This window comes from Salarias fasciatus, chromosome 18 (genome assembly GCF_902148845.1).
Source record: "Salarias fasciatus chromosome 18, fSalaFa1.1, whole genome shotgun sequence".
Lineage (NCBI taxonomy): Eukaryota > Metazoa > Chordata > Actinopteri > Blenniiformes > Blenniidae > Salarias > Salarias fasciatus.
In genome coordinates, this window is record NC_043762.1 from 14,207,543 (window position 1) to 14,232,550 (window position 25,008).

Here is a 25,008-nt window from a genome sequence, read left to right on the forward strand (position 1 = left end):
TCAATGGAGTGAAAAATGAGAGTGAAATCCATTAAAGGAGCTCATTTGAAGAGTTGCATCCGTTGTGCATGAGTGACACCCAATGGACAACTGCACAGCAATGCCACACACACTGGGACAGTGTGTGTGTGTGTGTGTGTGTGTGTGTGTGTGTGTGTGTGTGTTTGACCTAACAGCTCCTCGACACTCTCAATTACAATTTCTCAGCCACATCAGAACATTTAATCAAAATAAACAATGCCTCTACTGAGGCGCATTAAAGTGATATCTCTATTGGTCAGGCAATCTCACTGCCCAACGCTCTCGTGCTGCGTATCAATCAGTGAATATCCCTGAACATCCACACGGTGCCTCTCCAGGGATTACTTGACTGAAAAATGAAACTCTGATTCTGAGGTGTTTGGAACATTTTTTGAATATGCATTAATACATTTTCCTGATCACTGTTGATGAAAGTTGATGAAATTTGGTACTTCTCAGGATGGAATGCATTATATCATATTTATTTTAGCTGATGATGGATATGTAAACACAGTAATCAGGATATAAAAACTAAAAAGCCGATGCAGTGTCGGGTGCTTACTTTCCGGCTGCCGTCGGCCGCCTTGTAGGTGAGCATGTAGTTGTCAATTTCTGTGATTGGTGGCTGCCAGGAGATGAGAGCGCTGCGGTGGTTCACTTCGCTGGCCGTCAGGTTAAGGGGTGCGTCCATCGCTACGAGAACGAAGACAAGAGAAATTACTTCAGCAGTCAGTTTCGTCGACAGAACAAGAAACGTGACAAACAATGAAAAAGGCCTCGTCCCATTAAACGCAGCTTGATGTAATTCTCCAACGCTGACGGAGGAGTTGAAGCTTCCATCTGACAGCATCACTTTCATTCATCCTCACCAGGACTCGAGAAGTTTTAACAACTGTGTTTGTTCTCACTGATTTCTCTGATTCACGTTTTCCCTGTTTCTCTAATAAAAAAACAAAAAACAAAAAACCACCACTTCTTAAGATGAGATTCATGTTTTTTTTAAATATGTTCCAGTAACTAAAGTTTTCTGTTCGTGCTCAGATTAACTTGTGAGACTAACAGCCCACGTGTGCGTTTTTCTCTTTATTAAGCCAGTGATACATTGGTGTCTTGTCCAAGATGTCATTTGCCTTTTGTCCAATACTAGCATATAAAATGCATAAAGATAAATGTAAATAAAGAGTATAAAGAGTGACATTCATCTCTAAATGGCTGGAGCCCGTCACAGCCCACACTAGACAAAAATCTGGGCAAATCTCAGACCAGAGGTGGATCTGGAGTGACATGTAGCTCTTTCGCCAAAATGGTGGCTAAAACGGCAAAAATCATCATAAAGGGTTAAAACAAAGAAAAGCTGCTACAAAAGAAAAACTGTTTATAGGAGTAAAGACTGCAAACCACCGAAACGGCTAAAATTGCTAAATGTAAGAAAAACAGCTGAAACTGAATCGAACCATAATACTCTCACTGTGGTGAGAAAATGAACCACTACCTGGCGGTATGTATCAAAAAAAAAAAAAAAGGATCACAAAACCATTCCTCATCACCCTGAGATCTGAGCAGATTATCATGTTGATTTATTAACCCTTCATGAGACATTTGAACCTATTCAGAAACTTCTGCATTTCTGCCAAAATCGTTGAAAAATCAGGTTTGCTTGTAATTATTAGTATTATTAAACATTACTACCCTGGAAATATTACATATTTACTGCCCATGATTGATGTATTTAACCTGAAAATGCCACATGCGATCAATTTACAGCGATAGTTCAATACAGTACACTTCAGCTCATAATTGTGTGATATATATTTCTGATAGGGTCATTTCAGATCTGATCTTTACCCTCCTTACTAAATTGAGGTCATGTACAATAGAGCTTATCCCACCTGACATTTGGTTAAAAGTACAAAACATAAAAACAGTCGCAAAAGTTTAGAAATGTGTTAAAAAACAAGTTCTGTGAGTGAACGTGTTCAAAATGTCCTCTTCTCTCTCTGGTAGCATTTTCTTGAATTTGAACTGGGCCAGTACACAATGTATTGTACTTCTAATCAAATGTCAGGTGGGATAAGCTCTATTGTACATGACCTCAATTAGGCAAGGAGGGTAAAGATCAGATCTGAGCATCTTATGGCCCACAGACCACGATCGCTCACCTGTGCTGAATGACTACAATTTGAGCAACCACTATGAGCAAAACCTTGGATTCACAGATATGCTCACATTGGACGGTATGTTTTTGTATTTCTTGTCAGTATGTTTGCAGTATGAAGACATTTCAGCTTCTGACAGCTTACATAAAATATATATATATTCTTTGACAACACTTTCATTATTAGTATGTTGACGCTCTATTTTTCTTGCCTTTGATTGCATCGAGAAAAGAAACTGTTGTATTAAATGAATAATTGGGGCAGACAGTAATGAACTGAGGTGGATTCAGTTTGATGTCCTGCAGGCTTCATCTTAATGAAGACAAGCCGTGCCTCATTGCCTTTATTCAGTGAAAAGCCCCAAAATCAAAACAATCCGAGCCGCTGCTTCTGACCTTGAAACACTTACAAATTAAACCCCACTGACCAACAGGTGATCTGCTGGGGGACTAAAATTGCATAGAAGCTACACTAGTCTTGAATTTTCCAGCTCACAAATTTAAGGGGCGAATCGACACAAAGCTCCTCTGCCGTTGTCTCGATTCAAATTTTGTGAGAGATCCAGGAAGACAGAAAATGCATAAGGACTATGAAAAATACTAGCTTGTCAGTATTACATTTTTTGAGTGATTTGTTTTGAGTGAAACAGTTGGAAAGTTCCAGGGATACTGTTTCTCTGACTTTTAGCTTTAACAGCAGCATTTCTAGTTTAATTCCCGTCTTCTGGCCAAAAATGGATAAAAGGAAAAAAACAGTCAAAATCTAAAAGTACTTGAAAAATTGGCTTGAAAATCTTGACAAGCAGCCAAACATTGTTTAACCATGTTAGACAACTAAAAGAGTAGAACAGTTAAATCAGTTTGAAAGCGTAAAATTGTTTTTTTTTTAAGAAATAATGAAAAAAGTGGTAAAATGGGTAAACCAGTTTTGCTCAAATTTCCCAAAAAGCTTATATTACTACAAAAAAACTAAAGCTAAAATAGCCTTCACAACAAATTGCAAGAAAAAGTAAAAAAAAAAAAAAAAAAGGCTAAAAACAATAATGCACAAGCAAAAAAACATTAAAAAAGCAACATTTTCACTGAACTGAGGTAATGAAACATCATAAACGCAACACTCACGAGAAAGTTTAAGAAGGTCATTTAGAGATTTATGCAATAGCAATCATTTCGTCAACAGATTTGTGCATTTATATAAAAAAAGCTTTGGCAAACTTTCCTGACATATTGATTCTTCATCTCTGAATTTTACTGTGAAAGTAAGATCAGAAATAGTTTCAGAAAAATGAGAAACCACAGAGCAAAATAAAGTGAAGCACTGCTATCACACTGTGATGATATTGCACTGTTAACAGTCTTGAGTGAAAGTGATTCTCATGAAGGGGGTAAAATCTTCACTTCAGTAATCGTGAATCCCTGCAGGACTGAGAACGAGGAGCGGTGAGACATGTTTCCGTGTTTAGTCACAGCGCAGCACAACCTCGGAAGCAGTGAAGCCCGTGATCAGCGAGCCCACCCAAGCTTTACTGCGCGTTTCATCACATCATCCGAGTGCATTCTCAGTCCCTGCGCAGCTTTCAGCTCGGCTCCATTAAAGCGCCTTTGTTGATGCCTCTTCCGCATTGTAAGGAAGCTCACCTCAATTTCCCCACTTTACGTCAGCCTTTTTGAGTCGCTATCCGACCCTCCGACGTGGCAGCCGAGGCGTCGACGCCGTGTAGCTTCATTATATAGAGCATAATGGAGAACAGATGACCCTGTACTTGAAGAATCGGTTTCCTGGAGTTACATCATGACGCCGGAGTGCGTCGACAGTCGCTCACGCAACGGCGCTGATTGTAGGAGAGGTGGGGTCACGGGAACAAATGGAGCACTGTGCTTTGTGTAATCCAATGTCACCGCTGAGAATATGAAATAAAGACATCCAGTGCATGGCTCTTCCATTCTCTGATTCTTCTCTGTCTGATTGCCTGGCTTTTGATTCCCTCTTTCCCAGTCTTCCAATTGTCTGCCTGTAGAGAAACTAACATGGGTTTCTATGAGGACCTCAAATTTTCTATTTGTAGCGAGCCAACGGGGCTTTCAACTGCAGCCCTAAATTGAACCCATGGACTTATAAAACTCCACACATACAAATTGAAAGCACGCCAGCTCTCCACAGTCCTGCCACTTAAAACCTTACGTGTGTGCACATGTGGAAAGATCAATGACAGCCGGGTAATTACCACTGTGTACCCACGTTGATAAGCTCCGGAGAGATGCAGGGCGCCTTCACTCAAAGACAGTGATAGGCAGATCCACAGGGTGTGATGTGGGGGAGGTATGAAAAGAGGGAAAGAAAGTAGGAAACAAAAAGTACCGCAGCCTGAGAAGCAGCTTGTGGCAGTCACTTTCACTTCTGCTTTCCCTTCTTTCTTTTTCCAGCCGTTCCCATGTAAACACGCATCATTTTACCACTCTTCGCAGTCTTCTTGCCTCTCCATGCTTTGTCCGCCTCCAGCTTTCCTTGTTCTCTGACAAGTGGCCATTCCAATTTAATCTGCGGCGTGAATCAAGTACATTTTCTCCTCTTGACATGTCCCCTTCTTGATGGAGCACAGGTGGTGTATTATGTCCTTGGTGGTGGGGGGTTTGAGGACATCAAGAAACCGTAAAAACCAAGATTTTTACGTCTCCATTCGTCCTTTTTCCATCATTCTCCAATAAAATCCATTTCCCAGCCTGCTCTTTCGTCTCATTTCCCAAATTAAACCTTTGCGCGGAGCTGAGCAGGTGAGCAGGTGTCACTGAAGTTCCTGGCAGCTCGGAAGCTCGGTCTTCAGATGAGGGAGGTTTGAGCAACGGGACAGAGATGAATAGGTTTGGCTACATCTAATGACTCATTAACACGGGCTGTAAACAAATCTAGAGGAAAGAAATAAACACGCACGCAGAGCAGCAGATGGGGAGGGCAGCACGGGCATCGGCAATTTGTTACAGGAAGACAAGAGGGAGGAAGTTATTCTTTTGGAGTGGATATTACATCTTTTTGCCAATTTGGGAGTAAATGATTCTGCCTGGATGATGTATAGGATTTCTTTCTAGTCAGTCGAATTTCTCCAAACCCAATACCACTTGAACGGATCGCACAGATGGGATTATCAAGCAATAACTGGCATTATTCTGGATGCCTGGCTGTCTGCTTTAACATTAATATCCCTAAACAACTTGTCCTGTGGCTTTTTTGGATAAATGGAAGAAGAAAATGAAAGAATATCTCTGGCATATCATTCTGGCTCCGTCAAAGAAGCACAATAGAGGGAGCAGATCGTCACAGATATCAGCAAGCCACACAAGATCCACCTGCATTAGCTGTTCTTTAATCTGTTTGTATCAAACTGAAAGACACTAGCTGGCAATCTGAGCGCACTTTAGATTTATGAATCAGGAAAATCAAACCAAATTGATGCAAAGTGTTATGTTAGAACAAGAGGAGTTCTTCCAATGTTAGCAATCCCGCATTGTTTTTAATCTCACCATTGGTGAATAAATATGACTACAAGTAAAGTGCTTTGAAGCTGGCGAAGCAGTGAAATCGTGCTATAAAAGAGAAAAGCCATTCATTGTTTAAATATAACTTTAAAAATTTAGCATTGAGGCGATACCAAGGACACGAATTGCTTTGGCTGTAGGCAAATTTGCAGATTTTTTTTTTTTTTAACTAAATATTTTCATCCACTGGGCAAAGAAACACAACCTTATCTGTTATGTTTGCAGACACACTCCACACTGGAATTTAATCATCATAGATAGTTAAAAGTAGACACTTCTTCGACTGCTGCTTCCTAATGGATGGACGTATCAGTGTGAGGACCTAATTAGATGAGGGACGCTTTCTCTCCAAATGCAATCACTGCTATTGAACAAGTAGGCCTTTATATGAACAGCAGCCATATATTTACGATCCACCATGCTTTTCTATGTCCTTTCATGAGAAAATAACAGCATGGGCTTCGTTCACCATTCAAGGCCACAACACGGCTCTCTCACGAACCAAGCCAAGTGAGACTTGGTTGAAAATGAGATATTAAGGTTATTCTAGGCCCAATTTACACCAAGTTTCACATGAAAACGCACCATTTTTGTAACTTAGGATATTTTTGTTTGCTGTCTTTTGCACTGCTACGACTGGTACAGCAGAACTGAATGGAACTTGTCAGGTGCACTGAGAACTTTTCTATGTTGGTGTGTCAAAATAAGGTTTATTTAGATGTGCTGCATTTCAGTGTTAGTTTTTGTATAATTAAGTCATCAAAAACAGCACACTGAAGTCTCATCCCTAGTTAAAAGCAATTCTGAGGCTAACTAACAAATTCCCCGGTAAGCTCCATCACCATTAACAACCTCATTATACCTGCAAATTTCACATGAGTCTTTACAGATGTCAGTATTTTGTTTCCTGTCATAGCAAATGCGCACTGGCAGCCAGCCAGCTGCTGTCAATCAGACACAGACATGCTCAACAACTAGGCTGAGATGAATAGAAGCACATTTTTACAGTACTGCAAAATACAGATAAAATACAGCAAAATACTCTGATGTTGCATTAAACACTAAAAAATGAAAATGTACTGCTAAGATTATAAGAGACATGCTCAAGAAAGTATATTGCTGTTAGAACTTAATGTCTTTGAACCCAGTGGGCTCAAGTATGTCCGGTGATAAAATCGACTACTGTGTAACGTGAAGACAAGCCTGAGTCTGAGTTCGGATGAGTATGTAGCGACGCCTTCAGTAAAATGACCGAGCGGCGAACAGCGCTGGCATAGATGGAGATGTATGCTCTTAAAAGTCAACAGCCAAAAATGCTTCACAATCCCGAAAGGTAAGGATTGTGGCTCTGTGATAGCAGCAATCGTCATCTGATGAACAATTGCAGGCCAGAGTGTTGTGAAGATGCCCACATCCCCGAGGTGTCTGAGACTTTCCAAGCACTTTTCAACAAGTGGGCTCAGACACGACTTCTGAAGAAAGTCCTCATGCTGCTGCAGCCTATGGGCTTATAGAAACACCCGAAGCAAAATCTACCCCTATAGCTTAAATATCAGCCTTTTGTGGAGCCAAGCTCTCTTACTCTGTGTTGAACTCTGCAGGCACAGAGACCAGACAACAAAACAACCCTCAGCTGTGGTTAAGAGGCTTGAGAATCAACAAAAGGAGTCCACCACCATCAGCAAAAAAAAAAGAAAAAAAAAAAGAAAACATCCACTCTTCTCTGCAGCTCTCTGGCTATGCCGGGTTCAGTGAAAAAGCTCAAATTTGACAGCTAGACTTTTACTGACCTTTTACCCATGAGGCATAAGACGTTTGCATACGCTTCCATGGAAATTTCATAGACCAGAACAAAGGCCCTCGCTAATGCATCGACTTCTTAAAAAACACTTTAGCACAAGGACATTAAAGCATAATGAGAGAAAATGTATGCTACTGGGAAAGAAACATGGTTTTAGAGAAGCTCACACATGAATACAATTTTTAAATTAGTTACTAAATTTGATATTTGTACGACTTCCTGGTTTTCCTTCCTGAACTGGATGTATTTCAGATTCACATCTACATAAAAAAAAAAAACATTTCCCAAACTCCACAAAAAATTTTTAAGTTGATGTTTCTAATAAAATAAATATATACATGAGATATTTATAAATGCATCCATCCGACTCGCATCTCTAAGCTGCACGATTGATTGCAGATGTTCAAAGAGAAAGTCTGGGAAAAAAAAAAGAAAATCAGATGTAAACAGAACGGCAGACATGTTGATGCGGTGATAGATCTGTAGCAGGGGTGGTTGACCAAAACAATCAATGGCCTCATCTTCTCTCACAGCTCATTCACAACGTGACATTTCCCACTGAAGCGCAGCAGCCCGAAAAAACAAGCTGTGCCTGCTGAAGAGATCCAAGCATTCAGATTTCAATTAAGAAGTTCAATTAGCAACGAGGGCAAAAGGAGCTCTGTGAAGCTGGACTGGCTGACTGAGGTGCCCCCTGCTGAGTCCTGTCATCATCCAGACCTTCAGGGAAGAAGCCTCATTTGTGGTTCGTGTGTTCATGTTTTTGCACGGTGACACATCAAACACAGCTGCATGAATACAGCCTACGATATGCACCAGGATGAGGACCCAATGCAATTTAACGATGGGAATCACAAATGATATTTATGTTTATGGAAATCAAAATGTCTTAACACACTAACTTCATGAGGACGAGTCATTTTTGTGCGAGCAACACGGTTCTTGAGATTTGAGGAAATCTTCAGTTCAGAACAAATCTCCATGAAAGCAATGCGAGTGAGCGTTCGCTCGATTTAATGGCCATCGTGGGTGATGTGTTGGGCTTGCACTGCTATCAATCAACAATCTGACTTCTGAGAGGACGAAAACGCTTTTCACACCGACTCCGTGTGTTTGGTGTGCAACATAAAGCGGGACGACGTTCTTTTACAAATGGACTCCTCTAACACAGAAATGCAATGTGCCAGGAAAAGACACAGGATGCATGTTTGTATTTTTCTTTTAGTGGTGTCTTCATCCTGACTGTACACAGACCTGCCGAGGCTCAGGTCGTCATGACGACACTGGTCATTTCCCCAAAATGTAACCAATACCTTTCTAGTGAAGAAATCGGGTAAAGATTCCATTTAGGCAGTAGTTGTAGTTGAGTTCAGAGTAGGTATGTGACTACTGCATATGTGTTTTTTTTTTCCTAATCTGTCAACTAACATTTAGTTAATTATATTCAGTTTCATATTTGACACTTTTTCATTATAGTTCACGCCAATCATTACATATCTGTTCAGTGGTAAAAGGCAAACACCATTTTGGTCTCATTTTGGTAGGGCAGAAGGGCAAAAGCTTGTTTGATCCATAATTTCAGTACGGATACAGACTGTGAAAGCGGGGCCTCACAATCCCTCTGACTTTTTTAGGTTTCAGCGGGAGGTGTCAGAAAAGTTCCCACGGGGATAACTGGCTTGTGGCGGCCAAGCGTTCATAGCGACATCGCTTTGTGATCCTTCGATGTCTCTTCCTGTCATTGTGAAGCACAATTCACCAAGCGTTGGATTGGTGGATCCCCAACTAACAGGGAATGGGAGCTGGGATAAGACTGTAGTGAGACAGGTTAGCTTCACCCTACTGATTGAAATGTTGTTGCAATAGTAACGGTGGTTAATGGATGGTTTGAGGATAAGTTTGTGGCCTGACAAAGCTTCAGAGGTTCAAACAGCTGCTGGATATGAACCATGCACATTTCTGCAAATCCTGGATATTCTGCCACATTCAGCAAGACTTGCTTCATAATCACAAAAAGAAATAGAATGTTTTTTCACAGTATATCATCTTTACAACAGACGAACCTCCGCATGTTCGGGGAAAATCTGAAAATATCCACTTGAGTCTTTTGTGCTGGATAACATTCCTGTAGAATAGCTCCGCAGGAATAAATTTAGTCTGTTCCACTCAGAACAGGACAGCCGCAAAGGCAAGAACCCCACTGTTTCTGTGATTCAATAAAAGGCGATATTCAAAACAAAACTAAATCCTTGTCGTCTTTGCTCACTTCACAGTGCTCCTTACATCACTGCAATTTCCCAACTCCTTTCAAATGAGACCCTCTAACCAGAAAATCAGCGTGTTTCTTTCTTTTTTTTTTTTTTTACTTTTTCTCTTGCGATGCTCTGATACTCGCAACTTGTGCATTCGTCTCCAAATTAGAATCAAACCTCAAACTGCCAGGGACATTTCTTTATGTATGAGTTTCTAAATGTATTTACAGCATTGACATGGTTTTAGGTGCACCAGTTTTTCTTTCTTTTCCCCAAACCGCCTTTATGCTTTGAAGCTTGTGCAGCCCCGCTCTCATAGTTTGTCAGACGCTGTTTCTGTTTCGAGTCGTGCGTCTCTGCTGCAGTGCAGGACAGGTAGCTCTGGAGCTCCTTGGGGGATATGAACTCCTGTGCTGACTGAAAAGTTTTTTTTTTTTTTTTTTCCTGTCCCCCTCTGTGTTCGAACTCCAGGGAGAAAAAGTTTACAGAGTAGCAAATCATCTAAACTGGAACATTCATCCACCTCTGTCACAGCGACCTATAAAGGTGAAGCGACTGCGTGGGGTCAGCCGGAGGTGAAGCAAAGAAAACTTCATCTTCATCAAAGCGTCGTCTTGTTCCAGTGTCAGATATGGATCTTCGTCAATGGACAATATTACCATCATAGATGATTGATTTGATTTTCCACTTCTTATGCAGCAGTTTCTGAAAATGGGTCAAATGCAAAACACACTTCATGCTAGCTAACAGGTCAACACATAGGTGCACCCTGAGTTCATCGAGTTCCGAACGCTTGTGTTTTCTTCCTCACTGCATCGATAAACTCGAGACGGTGCTTTTCAGCTGCAAGGAGGAGTCCTTGATGCAGTTTAAATACTCTTTTCAAATGCCACAATGAAACGAAGTCCTTCTCTGGTGCCCTAGATACACCCACAACCCTACATAAGCAGTCATAACACAGATGAAATGGAGCATTTAGCAAATTTACGTAGTTTATGATAAAGTACGTTAAAACTTCAGCATATAATTTGGTCTATTAATTTTACATATGAAATGTCATTTTGTGGCAATCATTTTATACATTCACATTTGGATGTTGATCATCATCAACATCCACTTATTTTATTCATCCATCTTATTAAATCCCAGCTTCCTGTTCTCACGTCAGCAGTTTTGATCAACAGGTATGTGAACATAGAGGTTATGTTTTCCTTTATTAGAAACAGCATGTTGTATATATGAAGCTTCATTAATCACGTAGGACACATACATCCAAAGCTTTCGCCTCATTTTTAACAACTTTTGCAGCGATGTGAAGCCGTTGCCCATGGTCACGAACAACAGCAGGAAAATTCCTAATTGGCATACATAGCTTTTTCTCGAAATGAAACAGGACACCCGCAGGGAACACACACACACACACACACGCACGCAGACACACATTCACTGTAAGACATTTAAATTCTAATCAAAAAGGTGGGCCTGGAAGAGTGACCCGCTGTGAGGCAGTGCTAACCACTGACTCACCGTGCCGCCCACTGCATCCACACCAGCTGAACACCGCCAATACGTACGTGTCTGGAGGTTGGTGATGACGGTGCCACTGGTGAGGGGTCCTTTGGTGGCGTAGAGGGCCACAGAATAGGTGGTGCTGGGCTTCAGGTTGGACAACTGGTGCTCCTGCTTGTTGCCTTCCACCAGAAAAGTATCGGCCGTGACTAAGAAAAACAAAACAAGAAGAAACCCACACCGGTATTTACTATTCCATCCCACACATCCTATGTTTTTTTTTAGTTTTCTACAAACAGCAATCTTTGCACCACTTTGAAAATGCACCCTGGGTGAAGGTAAAAGGACACATTTCAGCTCTGTGCCTCTTGATTTCACTTGGTTTCCCTTCAGCAGATTTCTGTTGCTACAATCATATTCCTAAATGAGCAAAATATTCCACAACCTGCATGAATTTTAATGCAAAATATAACTAAACACACGATCTGTAAAATCATCATCTGACATCCATTTTCTAAGAAGGCCAAAGTTACTGACAAATAATTACATTATACAAGCATCCTACATACTTCATCTGAACAATAATATGTGCAAAGTTTCATTCTTCTTTTAAAAGTTGACAACTTCTGAAAAATCAGTTGTATATCATACTGTTATCTTATTCATTTATATTCTAAATGGCACATAAAATACATCTTTCTCTCAATTCCAACATTCACTAAAATTCCTTTTAACTGCATTTTCCACATCATTGTGATGTATTTTGTTTCCTTGTGTTTGATTACAGCTAAATAAATAAGTAAAATTTATATGGTGCTTTTCACAGATCAAGCATCACAAAGTGTGGCTGGATCGATTTTCCTGTGAATCACTTTGAATTATACACATCTGCATTAAAAGTTCCGTCAATGAAATTTAATGGATTGCATTTTTTTACGTGATAAACCTGAAGCAAAATGATTGATTTTTCCTGCATTTCCCCCCAATAGTCTTGTCGAGGAATCAGTTCAAATTGTTGTCAGGGCTGATATATCTGTCAAGAAATTCTAATGAAATAAAAAGGCAAATTCATTTGGCCTATTTCTGTCAGGAAATAGAAATACCAATTAATAAGGTATCAGTGGAAAAAAATCAACTTGACGAGGGAAAGCATTTTATGTGAAAGTTATTGTCCGATAGCACACAGGAGGCTGTGATTTATGATGATAATGATGCATCTAATTACAAATCCTCCCCTGGTTCCAAAATATCTGTTGGATATCTGAAGAAGAAGAAAAAAAAAACTTCTTCACTGGCCATCTGTCTCAGGACTCGAAGTATGAACCTCACACTGGCTTGTTGATTGCGATTACATCTTCGACACCACAGCAGACGCACACAAATGATTCCTATTCCATGATACGCCATTAATCTCCTTTGCGGCGTGGGTATTGGTGCCAATAGAAATCTAGTTTGTCATGCAGGATAATGCTCGGTGGAATACGTATTTATTGACCTTGGTTTCATACATTAATGCTCAAGGGAATTTGTCCAGAACTTTAGATTGCACTTGTCTGAACCCGACTGGGGCTCGTTTCCAAATATGTGTCCGGCATACAGATACGGTCTCCGTATCTGAGACGATCTGGCTGCCGTCCAGTCACTCGGGGTGTATTTCACACAGTGACTCCAGCAAGGCGAGTAATACAGATTCATCTGGATAACTTTGGCGTGTGGGTTGTCATGTGCAAATGAAAAATACGCTACTTGAAACATTTTCTCCAGTCAGTTTATAAAATTCAGAGTGTGAACAACAGCTCGGATCAATAAATGTCTTGACCTACAGACTTAACAGATATCTTTGTCGGAGTCAGTGGAGTTTGTTAGCTTTGCTTGACAGAAAAAGGTTGCTAGAAAATTAAAACAACATGAACTCAACACATTTTCCTTGGAAAAAAAAAAACCAAGCATGCTTCTCGTGATTAAATCTTTCCATGTGGCATAGTTTGTGTATTTTTCAAAATGAAATTAAACAAAGTGTTAGAAAGATATTCATATTCTGGGTTATGCCAATGAAACATTTGCTAAATCTTGTCTGCCAAAGCCAGGTTGGTCCTGCTGTCGATATTCGTTTGGTGGATCGAAAACAGCTGAAGTCTGTCAACTTAGAGGACAGATTTTAGTCCCAGACTGAAAATACATGGCCGTCTTCCCGGTTACTACATGTCACCTGGATATTTCTTCCTGATGTGGTTACCTTCACTCAGAAGCGGGGAACAGTCAGCAGCTACAGCAGGATAAGGTATGTGGTTTTGACAGAGAAGACCTGGAAATTCCATTAGCGGTCCAATCTACAGCCTGTTCCTCCAGTGGCACAATCCAAACAGAAAACAGAAGGTCTCTGAGAAAGCCACACTGATAACCAAGAGGAAGGAACCACACACGTATTTCCTCACTTTTAGAGCTAATTATTTTTGCTTGATTGGAGAATGATGATCTGCAGTGGACCCCCTAAAGGGAAAATTCCTACAGAAGAAGATTTTTCTGTGTGGCTCACCACTGCTTTAAACACCCTGCACGAGGTCTTTAAACCAGCGCCGGCTTTTGGCTCACCTGCTGCAGCTTGGCAGTCGTCCACTCAGTTCAACGGTACAAATTATGAATTGATGCTGAGGGGCCGATCAAATATGGCCGTCTAGTACCTGCCTGGATGTGAATGTCAGACATCGAAAACACGGGCGGCATCAGAAACGCACGGCGTGAAATAACTACATGGTTTGTGCCAAGGCTAAGTAGTTCAACCAGGCATAATGAACTGCTCTGAAAGCAAGACAAATGGGCCCAGAGAATATTTTGCTCGAAGGACGCACGGCACCGATCTCACTTCTTAATGGGAAAAACTGTCCTGGAGTCTGTCACAACTACACACAAGCTGCACCTGCATACGCTGTTATCACAACTCTTGATTTATGCAGAGGAAACACAGTTTGAACAGCCTGTTCAGTCATTTCTTTTCCTTTTTTTTTTTTTTTCTGACGCGGAGCTTTTTATAATCAAGGTTGGAAAACGCTCCATAAAACAGATGATCCATGGTGACGAGAGCAGCAATTTAAAATGTGTAAAATTGTGAACTCATGGTTGCATCTTTCCAGGGTGATGAGCGATGTGCTGAATCGAGCATTCTGTCGGCACTCGAGTGGCGTCCAAGATGCAAACGTGCGTCTGTTCATTATCCGGCGACTGGCAACTCACCCTGGTTGTGTGTGAGCGTCAGCACAAAGTTGTCCACGTTGGAAAGCGGGGGATTCCACCTCAGCAGGGCCCCCTGCGGTGTGATGTTCAGGGCCGTCAGCTCGGACGGCAAATCCATCGCTGCGATAAGACGACAACAAAGTTCAGAGTGTCATTATCAGCTTTGATTAACATCTAATTAACACAGTCTTCCTTCATTGTGACTCAATATATTTCACAGAACTCATGAAGAAATGTATTTTGAATGTAACACATTATGTGTACATCAATAGTCTTTATCCATTCAGTAAAGCGCTTTGTGACACTTTTTATTGAAGCTCTAAGCGATAATTTAAATTGATAACAGAAGTAGTTTAACAGAACAAATAACATTGGGGCAGCAAGCCAACAGAACCGGTCAATGGAAACTTTGTCAACTTTCATTTGTATATAAAAGTGATTTATTAACAACTGATAGCAGTTTGCCTGGTTGATTTCCTCTCAAGCAGGTTTCTGTATGTCCTCAGAAACTGATACTTGTGTGAAACGACAAAGACAAAAACTATAAACCTTGGCAGAAAGCTCTTCACATGACTCGGATACAAAACAGCAGACAACAGCAATATTTACGTAACTTGAACCACAGAAGCTCTGCCCTTTTTCCGAGAAAACAACTGAAGCAATTAATAAACTATCAAAGTGGTTGCCAATTAATTACACACTGACGGCTTATTCTATTGATTAACAATTTCTTTTTCAAGGCACCTGCTAATTGCATTGCATAACAAAGCCCCTGATGCAACCTTTAGCTGCTGGTTGGTGCAAGATTTTTTTCAATTATAGTTAACACTTTGCACCCAAACAATCCAAAAATAAACATGAAATTCTCTTATTTCAAGTTCAAAGTGTGTGTTGTATGCTATCAGTATATTAATCCTTGTCCTTTTTGCTATAATATGCAAAAGGATTGTTATTCTGTATAAAGTGAACTGTAGCGCAATCACATCTAAATTATCTATCATACTGAAGTAATGTTGAAAGTAAAAAACATTATTTTTCTGAATCGTAATTACAGAAACAGAGACAAAGCACAACACTTTGCATCCAAATGATTAATGATGATTCTCCTCCTTGTCTCTTCAATTGTAAAACACATCAAACAGAATTATGCAGTGAAAAAGACTATAGAACATCTCAGATAGTCTCCAGAGCTTCCCGTCTCTCCTCCCTCTTCCTAATTTCATTCTCAGACTGCTGGACATGCCAAAATTGAGTTTGAATTTAATTATACCTTTAACCTCAGTGTTTCAACCCCAATTTCTCCTCAGGCGTGTTATTTTGGCACGGCAGAGAGCGTGGTGGGAGAGCGCGCGACGCCGCGTGTGATCCAGAGCTCTTTCCAGATCAGGTAATTACTATTGCCCTCATCAGAATAAAAAAGGAATCGTACTCATTAGCACACAGGAGTCAGTTCGACTCTTTCTTATCGCCACAATAGATGAACAAACCTGATTAAAATCATTACTTTAATAGCAAAAAAGAAAAAAAAAAAACAGGTTTAAGTGAATTTAATGGAAACTTGCCAAGCCAATTAGACTGGCAAAGGAGATGGAGGAGAGATGGCCAAAAAAAAAAAAAATCTAAATAAACAGGTCATCCTCCTTCATCAGGTCACAGTGATAATCCAATCATCACTCTCCATCTCCTGATTGCTCTGGTGGATCCCGGACTTGAGCTACGTCATGCTTCCTGTCTGATCTGTATCTCAGGGTGCATCTGCATCATGTTTGGATGAGGGACAAAAGAAAAGGTTCAGGGAAATCCAATAAAAATGATGCAAGAGGCTTTTTGAGAAATGGAATGAAGAAGCTAAAAACAAAACAAAAAAAAAAACCCACTGAATTTACTGATTATTGCCAAGCTAAATTCTTCAAAGTTAAACACACACACAACATATCGAAGTGAATGTGAGACACGGACTGAAGTGATGTCTCAACCTTGTTTTGAAATGCCGTAAGAATCAAAATGCAAAAAGAAAGAAACGTTCCTCTAAAGCTCGGTGCAGAGTTTGAGCCTCCACTGTGTGAAAGCTACCCAACTTTGTCAGGCAGCACTTTTCTACTGTCCTTGGCCAAAGAAGACACAATGAAACAGTTATAGAGAGACACACAATGTGAAAAGATTGTTTTCTTTTTTTAACTGCAGCTGTACAATATCGATTCCAATCCCATCATTACTTTAACAAGAATGTCCTCTCGGCAAGTTGTAAACATACACAGCTTTTCAGCGTTTCTGGATATTACTTAGTAAATATAAATATAGCTAATCACTCTGCAAACGACTGCCGACCACACTGTTTAACACATACACTCTGTGAAAGTTGTGAGTTTTTATACTGTTTGGCTTGGCTGACTCACAAAATCAATGCTGCAGTAGCTTAATTCAAAAATCAGGTTTTGAATTCATGCACAGCAGCGGAGTCTGCAGCAAAACAAAATGTTAGGATTTGACTACTGAACTGCTGTTCTTCTGATTTCACGACTCCTATCACTGTCCGCACTAAATACGAGAATAATGACATTTAAAGATGTGCGCAGTTATTAAATCAGTTAATATCACATTTCTACGCTGCTGCTCTTGTTTTGCAGCCACAGCGACACCTTTAACCACAGATTTAGTTACTTTTTACAAACTCCCTGTTGCACCTGAGATTCAACCTGGGAAACCCTCCCAGATCCAGACTTAATAGGTGTCATAGTTAAATACAGCCCCATAGCCCATGGAGGAGCTGCTGGTTGTGTCACGCACTAAACCTCAATGTAATCTGTCATCTGTTTGCACTCGAGAGCACAAAAGTCCCAGGAAATTAATTATAGCTGGAATGCCTCAACATTTTTGTAATGTCACCAGTTTCAGGAGGTAAGGGGAGACTTTGCCCTTTTACACAGCTTTGTAGTTTTCAGCCCTTCTGGTCGGCGCAACGGCCCCTTCACTCAAATAGACTTCATGAAAATTCTCATGCATCAGAAAAACAGTTTCAAACTGAGCGCATGTGTGTTTCTGAAGGTGGCATTTCAGAGTCACCCCTGCTGCGTTGATCATTGAGGTCGCTCTACTCTGCGCTGCGATGTGGCCATTAACACAGAGCCGACTGCAGCAAGCAGTGCAGCTACTAAGACCTACTGGGTGAAGCCACACGGCAGCCCGTCTCTGAATCCTCTCTCATTACTGTGGACGAGAAAAAACAAAGTCGCTTATCAGTGTGTGAACATGATCTACGCATTAACCCTGGTGCTGCGCAGATCGTGCCTGCTGGTGATTGTGGCGTCGTACTAGCACTCACACGGGGAAAACCGCAGCAGTGCAAACACTCATACCTGCTGGCCCAGCTGTGTTTGCACTGGCGTGCGGGTCGGGCTGCATGTGCTGACTGATGACAACGCATCAGGAAAATGCTGCATATGGAAGTAAACTGCCTGTTAATTTATTTGAGACATAGCTACTTATTACGCCCTATCAGCAGGGAACGATTAGCTGTGGGTTTTGAGCCATTTGGCAGCTAGAAATGAAGCATTCTTCAAGTGGTCATTATATAGATGCACAGCGAGAGATAATTACCTTAACATTAACACAGTTTTCTGTGTCCTCCTTAAGTGTGAAATCAAACAGTGTTCACTGCATGTTGGAACATTATTATGGTCTTTAGCTCAAAGTTAGCCAGGCAATACTTATTGGTTATTAAATAATTAACAGCTAGTTGTGCGTTTGCTCTTTTCACATTAGCAGCTTCTACTGTCTGTGTTCAATTATGAAGCGTTTTTAATTTTTTTTTTTTTTCTTAAATAAGCACCCACTTGGCTGAAATGACCCCTGTTGCAGCGGTAATTGATGGTGATGTTTTATCTCCTTGGCGGCGCTCATGTAAGAAGCGTCATACAGAGAAAATAAATGGGTTTGGATCTATGAAAGAAAAAAAAAAGTTGAATGTGGAAATATTTTACTCAAAGGCCCTGCTTTGCATGCCTTTTTTTTCTTTAATTTTCCTGGCATTATAGGTATATATTCATTAGCTGTGTATCTCCCCGATGATGGCACACGAAGTCTATTGTGCAGCAACAATGAAGAAAACACTTTAGTGGTGTATGAATTTCAATATACTTTTGATTGAGAATTCTCTCTTTCTTTCTTTATTTGAGCAGCAACAATAGCAACAGTTGTCCATATATCAAATAATGATATTTAAACTGTGCTCAAAAGGGAGCAGGTAGGAGTTCCAAGGACTTATCAGGTCCACCCCTTCACATTTAAGGATAAGACAAAATGAGTCCCACATCCATTAAAAAAGAAAAGAGAGAAAAAATAAATAAAATACTTACAAACCTTACACACATCAAACTCATACATCAGACATATTATACAATTTATATTATTTTCTGTATTGCTTTTTAGTGCATACATATTCCTTTAATTTACCATATTAAGACAGCATCTCAATAAACAATATAATATCAACTGATCAACTATCAATAGACTCAACTGTTTATATGTGAAGCTTGAGAAGCTCCTTGTCCATAAAGTCCAAGAAAGACACGTGACAGCAGACAGGTGACGTCTGCTGGTTAATAATACACTTACTTCTTTGTCATATTGGACCAAGTCAACGTGTGTTTCTTCTTTTGTGTATTATTGAAACAAGGCTTGTTTGATTTTCATGTGTAAAACCAGAAATTATGCATACATGATTTTGAATACGTTCTCAAGCAGCAATAATGGTGAAGAATGTACATCGTAGGTTGGACTGGACCATTAGGACCACATCTCTACTGGTCCATGTGTCTCAATGTTATTGGGAAAGAGAGTGAACCCAAAGTTAAGATGATAAATTGTCAAAAGTGACATGAGAGACAGGGTGAAAAAGTTTGTTATGAGACTGTTTACAATACTACTAATCTATTACTATTGTAATTAAGCAAATAATTCCATCAACAATGTATTGTGACCTACAGTTACTCTTTGTTCCATCCAACCATTGTCTATACCGTTCATTGCAGTTCAGGTTCATTGGAGTAAATCTCAGCTGTGGCTGATGGTCGGTACACTCTGGAAAGGACATCTGTCCATCACACTGTGTAGAACTTTCGGTTACTCGTAAAACATTTAAGCAATAGTTTACTATTTAAGTGTTTTTTTTTAATCATTCACCCTACATTTTCTTTTATTCAAATATGAAATTTCTATTACTACAACAGCTGTATCTCACATTACAATACACTAAGACCTGTGTTCCATATTAGAAATAGTTTAAAATTGGTTACATAAAACATCAACTGTTGAGATTTGAAGGATTCTTTTTTCCCTTTCATCCATAAAAACCCAAGCTCTCTCTCTGTTCATGTTGGTTCACTGATCAGTGTTTCCCAGAGCAATAAAGCAGATGTGTCGTAGCGATCTGTGCTACAGTCTCACAACAGGAATGTCCCTGGTTTTAATCTGAGCTGGGAGATGTCAGTGTGTGTAACTCTCTTTCAAACATGGCCCAGTGATGGACTGGCGACCTCAGGTATGCTCTGCCTTCACCCGGAATCAGCTGGGATCAAGTCCAGCAGCCGTCAGATGGATTAAGTGTTTCAGAAAACAGAGGGACAGAACAATGGGAATATTAATGTAAAAATGTCTGATATCTAACAAGAGCACACCATCTTTTAACAGAAATAATTTTTGACATTTTTTTGAGTTTCTATAAATTGTCCTTCGGGCCAATCCCAACAATCTTCATTCCAATGCTCTGAACAAAAAAAGAAAAAAAAAAAAAAAAAACTGGCGAGAAAGGAGAACTTTAAGTGTTTCGGCTGTTTTGGGAAGAATAATACTTTATCCAGGGTCTTGACACTTGGCTAATGAGCCCCATCATTAGCCCTTAAACAAGGCTTCACATAGTCCATTTAGTGTTAACCTTGCCAAATTCATCTCAGATTAGCGGTACCTGCTGTGTTGGCAAAATGAAATATGGCTCCCTGCTTCCTCAGCACCACTTGCAGTAATTGATTATGGAAGAGAAGTAGCAATTGCGGCGTTACTCAAGTCATTACGTATTTGGTCAGGCAATGTTGGATTACTCTTCCAAATCCCCTGTTTATGTATCGTTGTTGAAAGCAGTATTAAAGTGTCCCCGGTTGGGCATTGTGCAATGTGAGGAAAATGTTATTTACCACTTCTAACAAGCTTGACTTTGGAGTTCTGTTCTGTTCAGGCTATTATAGCCCCAACGGCTCTGCTCAGCGTAAGTACACTGGGATTGTAAGAGAAAGACGCTGATAATAAAGCATTGGGGGGGAAAAGCGAGACAAGAGACACAAGAAGAAGTGAAAGCAAGAGAAAGAGCCTCTTTTAGCTCCTATTTTTCTCTTGCTGGATTCTTGAACCTGGCAGGTAAATCAGGCCTCATTGACATGCAAACACACCTCCTCCTTCACTCCTTCACTTCCCCAGTCCTGGGCTCTTCTTGGCTTTTTTTCCCTCACAAGCATTGAAGATTATATATACGGCACTCTGAGGCATTGTTACATTTCTAGATTTCTCTCTCTTCTTGTTCCACGTGTGCAGCGCAGCAAGTTTTCCTTACGATGATTCAGCGCTACATTCAAAAGCACGGGGAAAAAAAAACAGAGGATTCTCATCTTCTCAATCTGATTTGTGAGGAAAAATGAGACGATTAGGAGAGGAGAGAGGCTGAGAAGTAGCGGGGAGTCAAGATGAGGAAGGAGTGAAGCATAACAGCACTAAAGGACTAGAGTCAAAAGGATAAAGAGATAAACAAAAGAGAAAAGATAGCAGGGAGTGAGATGGAGCTGGGGAGCGGGTTACCAATTACTGGGTCATCCAGTGGACAGTTTCATCCTGCAAACCCAGCTCAACTGTTAGATTTTAGAGTAATGTGGATGTGTCTGTTGCTCTTTTTAGCACAGATTCCCCAATGTGCAGAGGGAAGAACAATTTGCCTGAAAAAGTGGAGAGAAGGAGGAGAAGGAAACTCTTCATTTATTTTACATGGCGCACATTTCTGCCCTGGCGCTGCCCTCTCACAGCGGGGGCTTTTATCAGAGAGCTGCAGTCGAAGGAGCGAACGCTGTTACTGTCCTGCACGGTGGAGCGGAACATCATGAAAAAACAACAACAACAAAACACAACAAAAACAACAACACAAAGCATGCTATCCTCTTGAAGGACAAGCACCAAGATGAGAAATACATCTACATAGCATCAAAATAAATAAATTATTCATTTAGGCTACAGTAGAAAAAAAACTATTTGAAGCTTTAGAGGGTTTATAGTAACAACAACAATATTACTAACAGCAGTTCGCCCTATAGTACATCAAATTTATTATTGTGAGAATTATAGCAACTTGAGTTACTGTCTAGTTGTTTAAAATATCGTGGACCTTGTGAAAATGAAAAGTCACTGTTGGTTTTGCTGAGACACTTCAGCTGGTGTGTCAGTATATGACTGTCTCATTCATGTTCAAGTTTATCTGAAATTACATGAGTTCATTAGAGGTAGACGAACTGTGAATAAAGGCAGCAGCAAAACTTTATTCAGGCTGCTAATACATCACAGCTCAGCTCAGGTGGGTACAAGGTACGATGTTACATTACACAGTCTATACATCTGCAACGAACCATAACATGTTGTGATTCTAGCCTATATTCATAATCTCTGTATTGTGATATATATGAGCCATATTCATGCTTCTACACATTTCCAATCAGTCAATATAAGTATATATGTAGAAATCATGTCGAAAATGAAAAAAAAAAGAAAAGAAAAAAGCCTAACAAGTGTGAAAATAATAATTACAGGTGAATCTCTGTCCCCGCTGAGTGATAACAGAACTAAACAAAACAGGCCCCTCCAAACAACAAATTGTCTGTAATCATTTGTGATGAGGTGAAAAAAAATACCAATTGACTCCAATTATCAGACAAGGGCAAATGTTTTATGCATTTTTTGGTTGATTTTGGTGTTTGGCTGCACTCATTCATAATGATGTTTCCTTGTTCGCACTCACCGGTGAAGACGGAAGTGCTGACAACTTGGCTCTCCTGACTCCCTCTGACAGCGTTGAGGCTGATCTCATACTCTGTAGCAGGAAACAAACTGGACAGGGTGTAGTTTGACACGTCGCTGTCAATCACCACGCTGTCCACTCGCCCTGTGAGAGACACCAGGAAAATAGAGAGAGAGCGATCATCAACACGCCATCATGGGCGTTGATTTGATATTTCTCCATCTGCGCCGTGACTCCAGCCACGGCGCGTGTGTGTGTGTGTCTGTGTGTGTGTTGTACATCAGGGACTTGATATTTAATAAATGTAAAAATCTAATTAAAAATTCAATTAAAGTTTACTGATAAAATGTTACATTTAATTAGATGTAACATGGTGTGTAACAGGGTACTGTTCAACAAAATGTATCTTACATCAGCCAGACCCTCTACAGCAAATGTCATGTTCATTTAGCTGCAACAGGAAACAGGCAGTGTGTGTCGTGAGACCTATAAGATATTAAATACCATGTTATTAAAAGCCGGTTAAAACACTTTATGGTATAGAGCAGCGGCCTGCAACCACTGGCTCTTTAGTCTCTCAGTAATGTCTCCGTCCAGCTTTTGCAAAATTACATGAAAACAAATTATTTTTATGATATTTTTAATTTCACTGCATGGCCAAGAATCTTTCAAAGGCGTTCTTATTGAATCTTATCTGGGCCTCAAGGAGTCAAATAAGCCCATACGCATCAGTGGTTAAATTGTTTTAAATTGTGCCTCCTGTGCCAGTGCATTTATTATTAAATATTGTTATTAGGATTCTGGAATTTTGTAAAAACTGTCCATGCAGATCAAGAAGAAAGATGATGTTATGTCAGTTTCCTGCCGTACCTCGGGCTGACTGGTAGGAGAGCTTGTAGTATTCGAATGGAGCCAGAGGTCTGATCCAAGAGATGGTTACGGCGTCCTCGGTCACATCCGACACTGTCATCTCTTTAGGTGGGTCCATACCTGCAAAAAAAAAAAGGAAATATTAACATGATGTACAATTCAAAAGACAATCAGAACTGATGGAGTTAATTTGCATCTGTGATGCACAATGGAGGTGCATTATGCACAAGCTTATAAAGCAACTTCACCAATCTACATAAATATCGGGGAGAAATGGCGCCCTTGAAAGCTAGAGCATTGCAGTAATCCTCGTTTGGTCCATGTTTAATCTCCTTTTTATTACGTTTACATAAACAGACCCGTCCTTGGGTGTATGGAAGCATATGCATTTTTAATGCTCATTCACAAGACAAACAAAAACGCATTATCGAGAGATCTTCAAGGAGAAATGTAGCAGCATCCATCGAAACAGGAAGACTGTAGCCAGCATGAGCGGCGCTGAAGCTGAGCGGGGTTTATACAGAAGAGGCCTCCTGTGCACACCGTATTTCATGAGCCTCTCGAGACTGTTTTGTTGCCACGGAAAAGGTTACGGTGCAAACAATTTGAGCAAACAATTAAACTCGTGACAGGTCCTTAATTATTAGAGGAATAAATAGACAGTAGAGGAGTTCGACAACTGAGACAATACAGAGAAGCAAGAGATTCCTTCCATCTCCTGTTGAGTTAAAAAAAAAAACACTTGTGAAGCAACAATTCCACTTTGAAAAGAATAATAGCTATTACTCACAAGCTGAGGGGCCAATTTATAACTCCTGGGCCTGAACTCATTTAAATTCTCCTTGTGTAAAATACAGTAGCATCTACTTAAGATGTGATTTTTCATCCGTGCATATCTCCCTAATTATGTTTGCTTTAGCAAATGTGGTACCTGAGAATAATGGCTGCAAACGTATTTTCTCACCGAGGATCTGAACGGGAGGAAGTTAACAGTTCAGTAAAACTATAGCGATAACTGCCGGGTCCCCCAGGAAGATCGCTATTAAAATTTGCACAGTGTGAGCCGAGGCCGAGTGAGATCAAAGCGGCGTTTGAACTGACCGCAGCGGCGGAGTGACTATCAAAGCGTGACACACCGGTCGCCTGGCGCGGCTCAAACATACACATTTCCAAATGAACCCAACGTTACGGTAAAAGCACTCCCGAGTCACGCGTGCAAATCGAGAGACTCTCGTCAATTCCCACGTTCAAAAGTGAGATCAAAGCAGGTCATTAAAATTACCACAGTCTGAAGACAGGTGTGTGAACGAATGCATGCCTGTCTCTAAATACCCTGCTGGTTCAATCCTCCTTCACAAATCTGCATGTGTAGGTGAATGAAGAGAGAGAGAGAGAGCGAGCGAGGAAAGGAGGGAGGAGGGATGTGATCTCTCCACACTTGCCAAGATATTATTTGAAGCTCAAGCGATAATCAGATGACAGCACGCAGGTGTTTCCGGCACAGATACAAAGTTAGCGTCTCCATTGTTCGATGCCGACTTTTCTATTTGCTCAATTTGTCTTCTGTCCTCTCTCATTTCCTCTTTTGATG

The 25,008-nt window shown here is 40.5% G+C and overlaps 1 protein-coding gene across 1 annotated transcript in view; it reads right to left on the reverse strand.

The window, feature by feature from the left end:
* tnr (tenascin R (restrictin, janusin)) overlaps positions 1–25,008 on the reverse strand; it is a 77,389-nt gene that overhangs the window by 16,042 nt on the left and 36,339 nt on the right. Inside the window, exons 18-22 of the mRNA XM_030114392.1 lie at positions 23,418–23,537; positions 22,548–22,691; positions 14,501–14,620; positions 11,335–11,478; positions 584–714 (exon numbers count right to left, since the gene is read on the reverse strand). Coding sequence (XP_029970252.1) covers positions 584–714; positions 11,335–11,478; positions 14,501–14,620; positions 22,548–22,691; positions 23,418–23,537 — 659 coding nt within the window. The remainder of the gene's footprint in view (positions 1–583; positions 715–11,334; positions 11,479–14,500; positions 14,621–22,547; positions 22,692–23,417; positions 23,538–25,008) is intronic.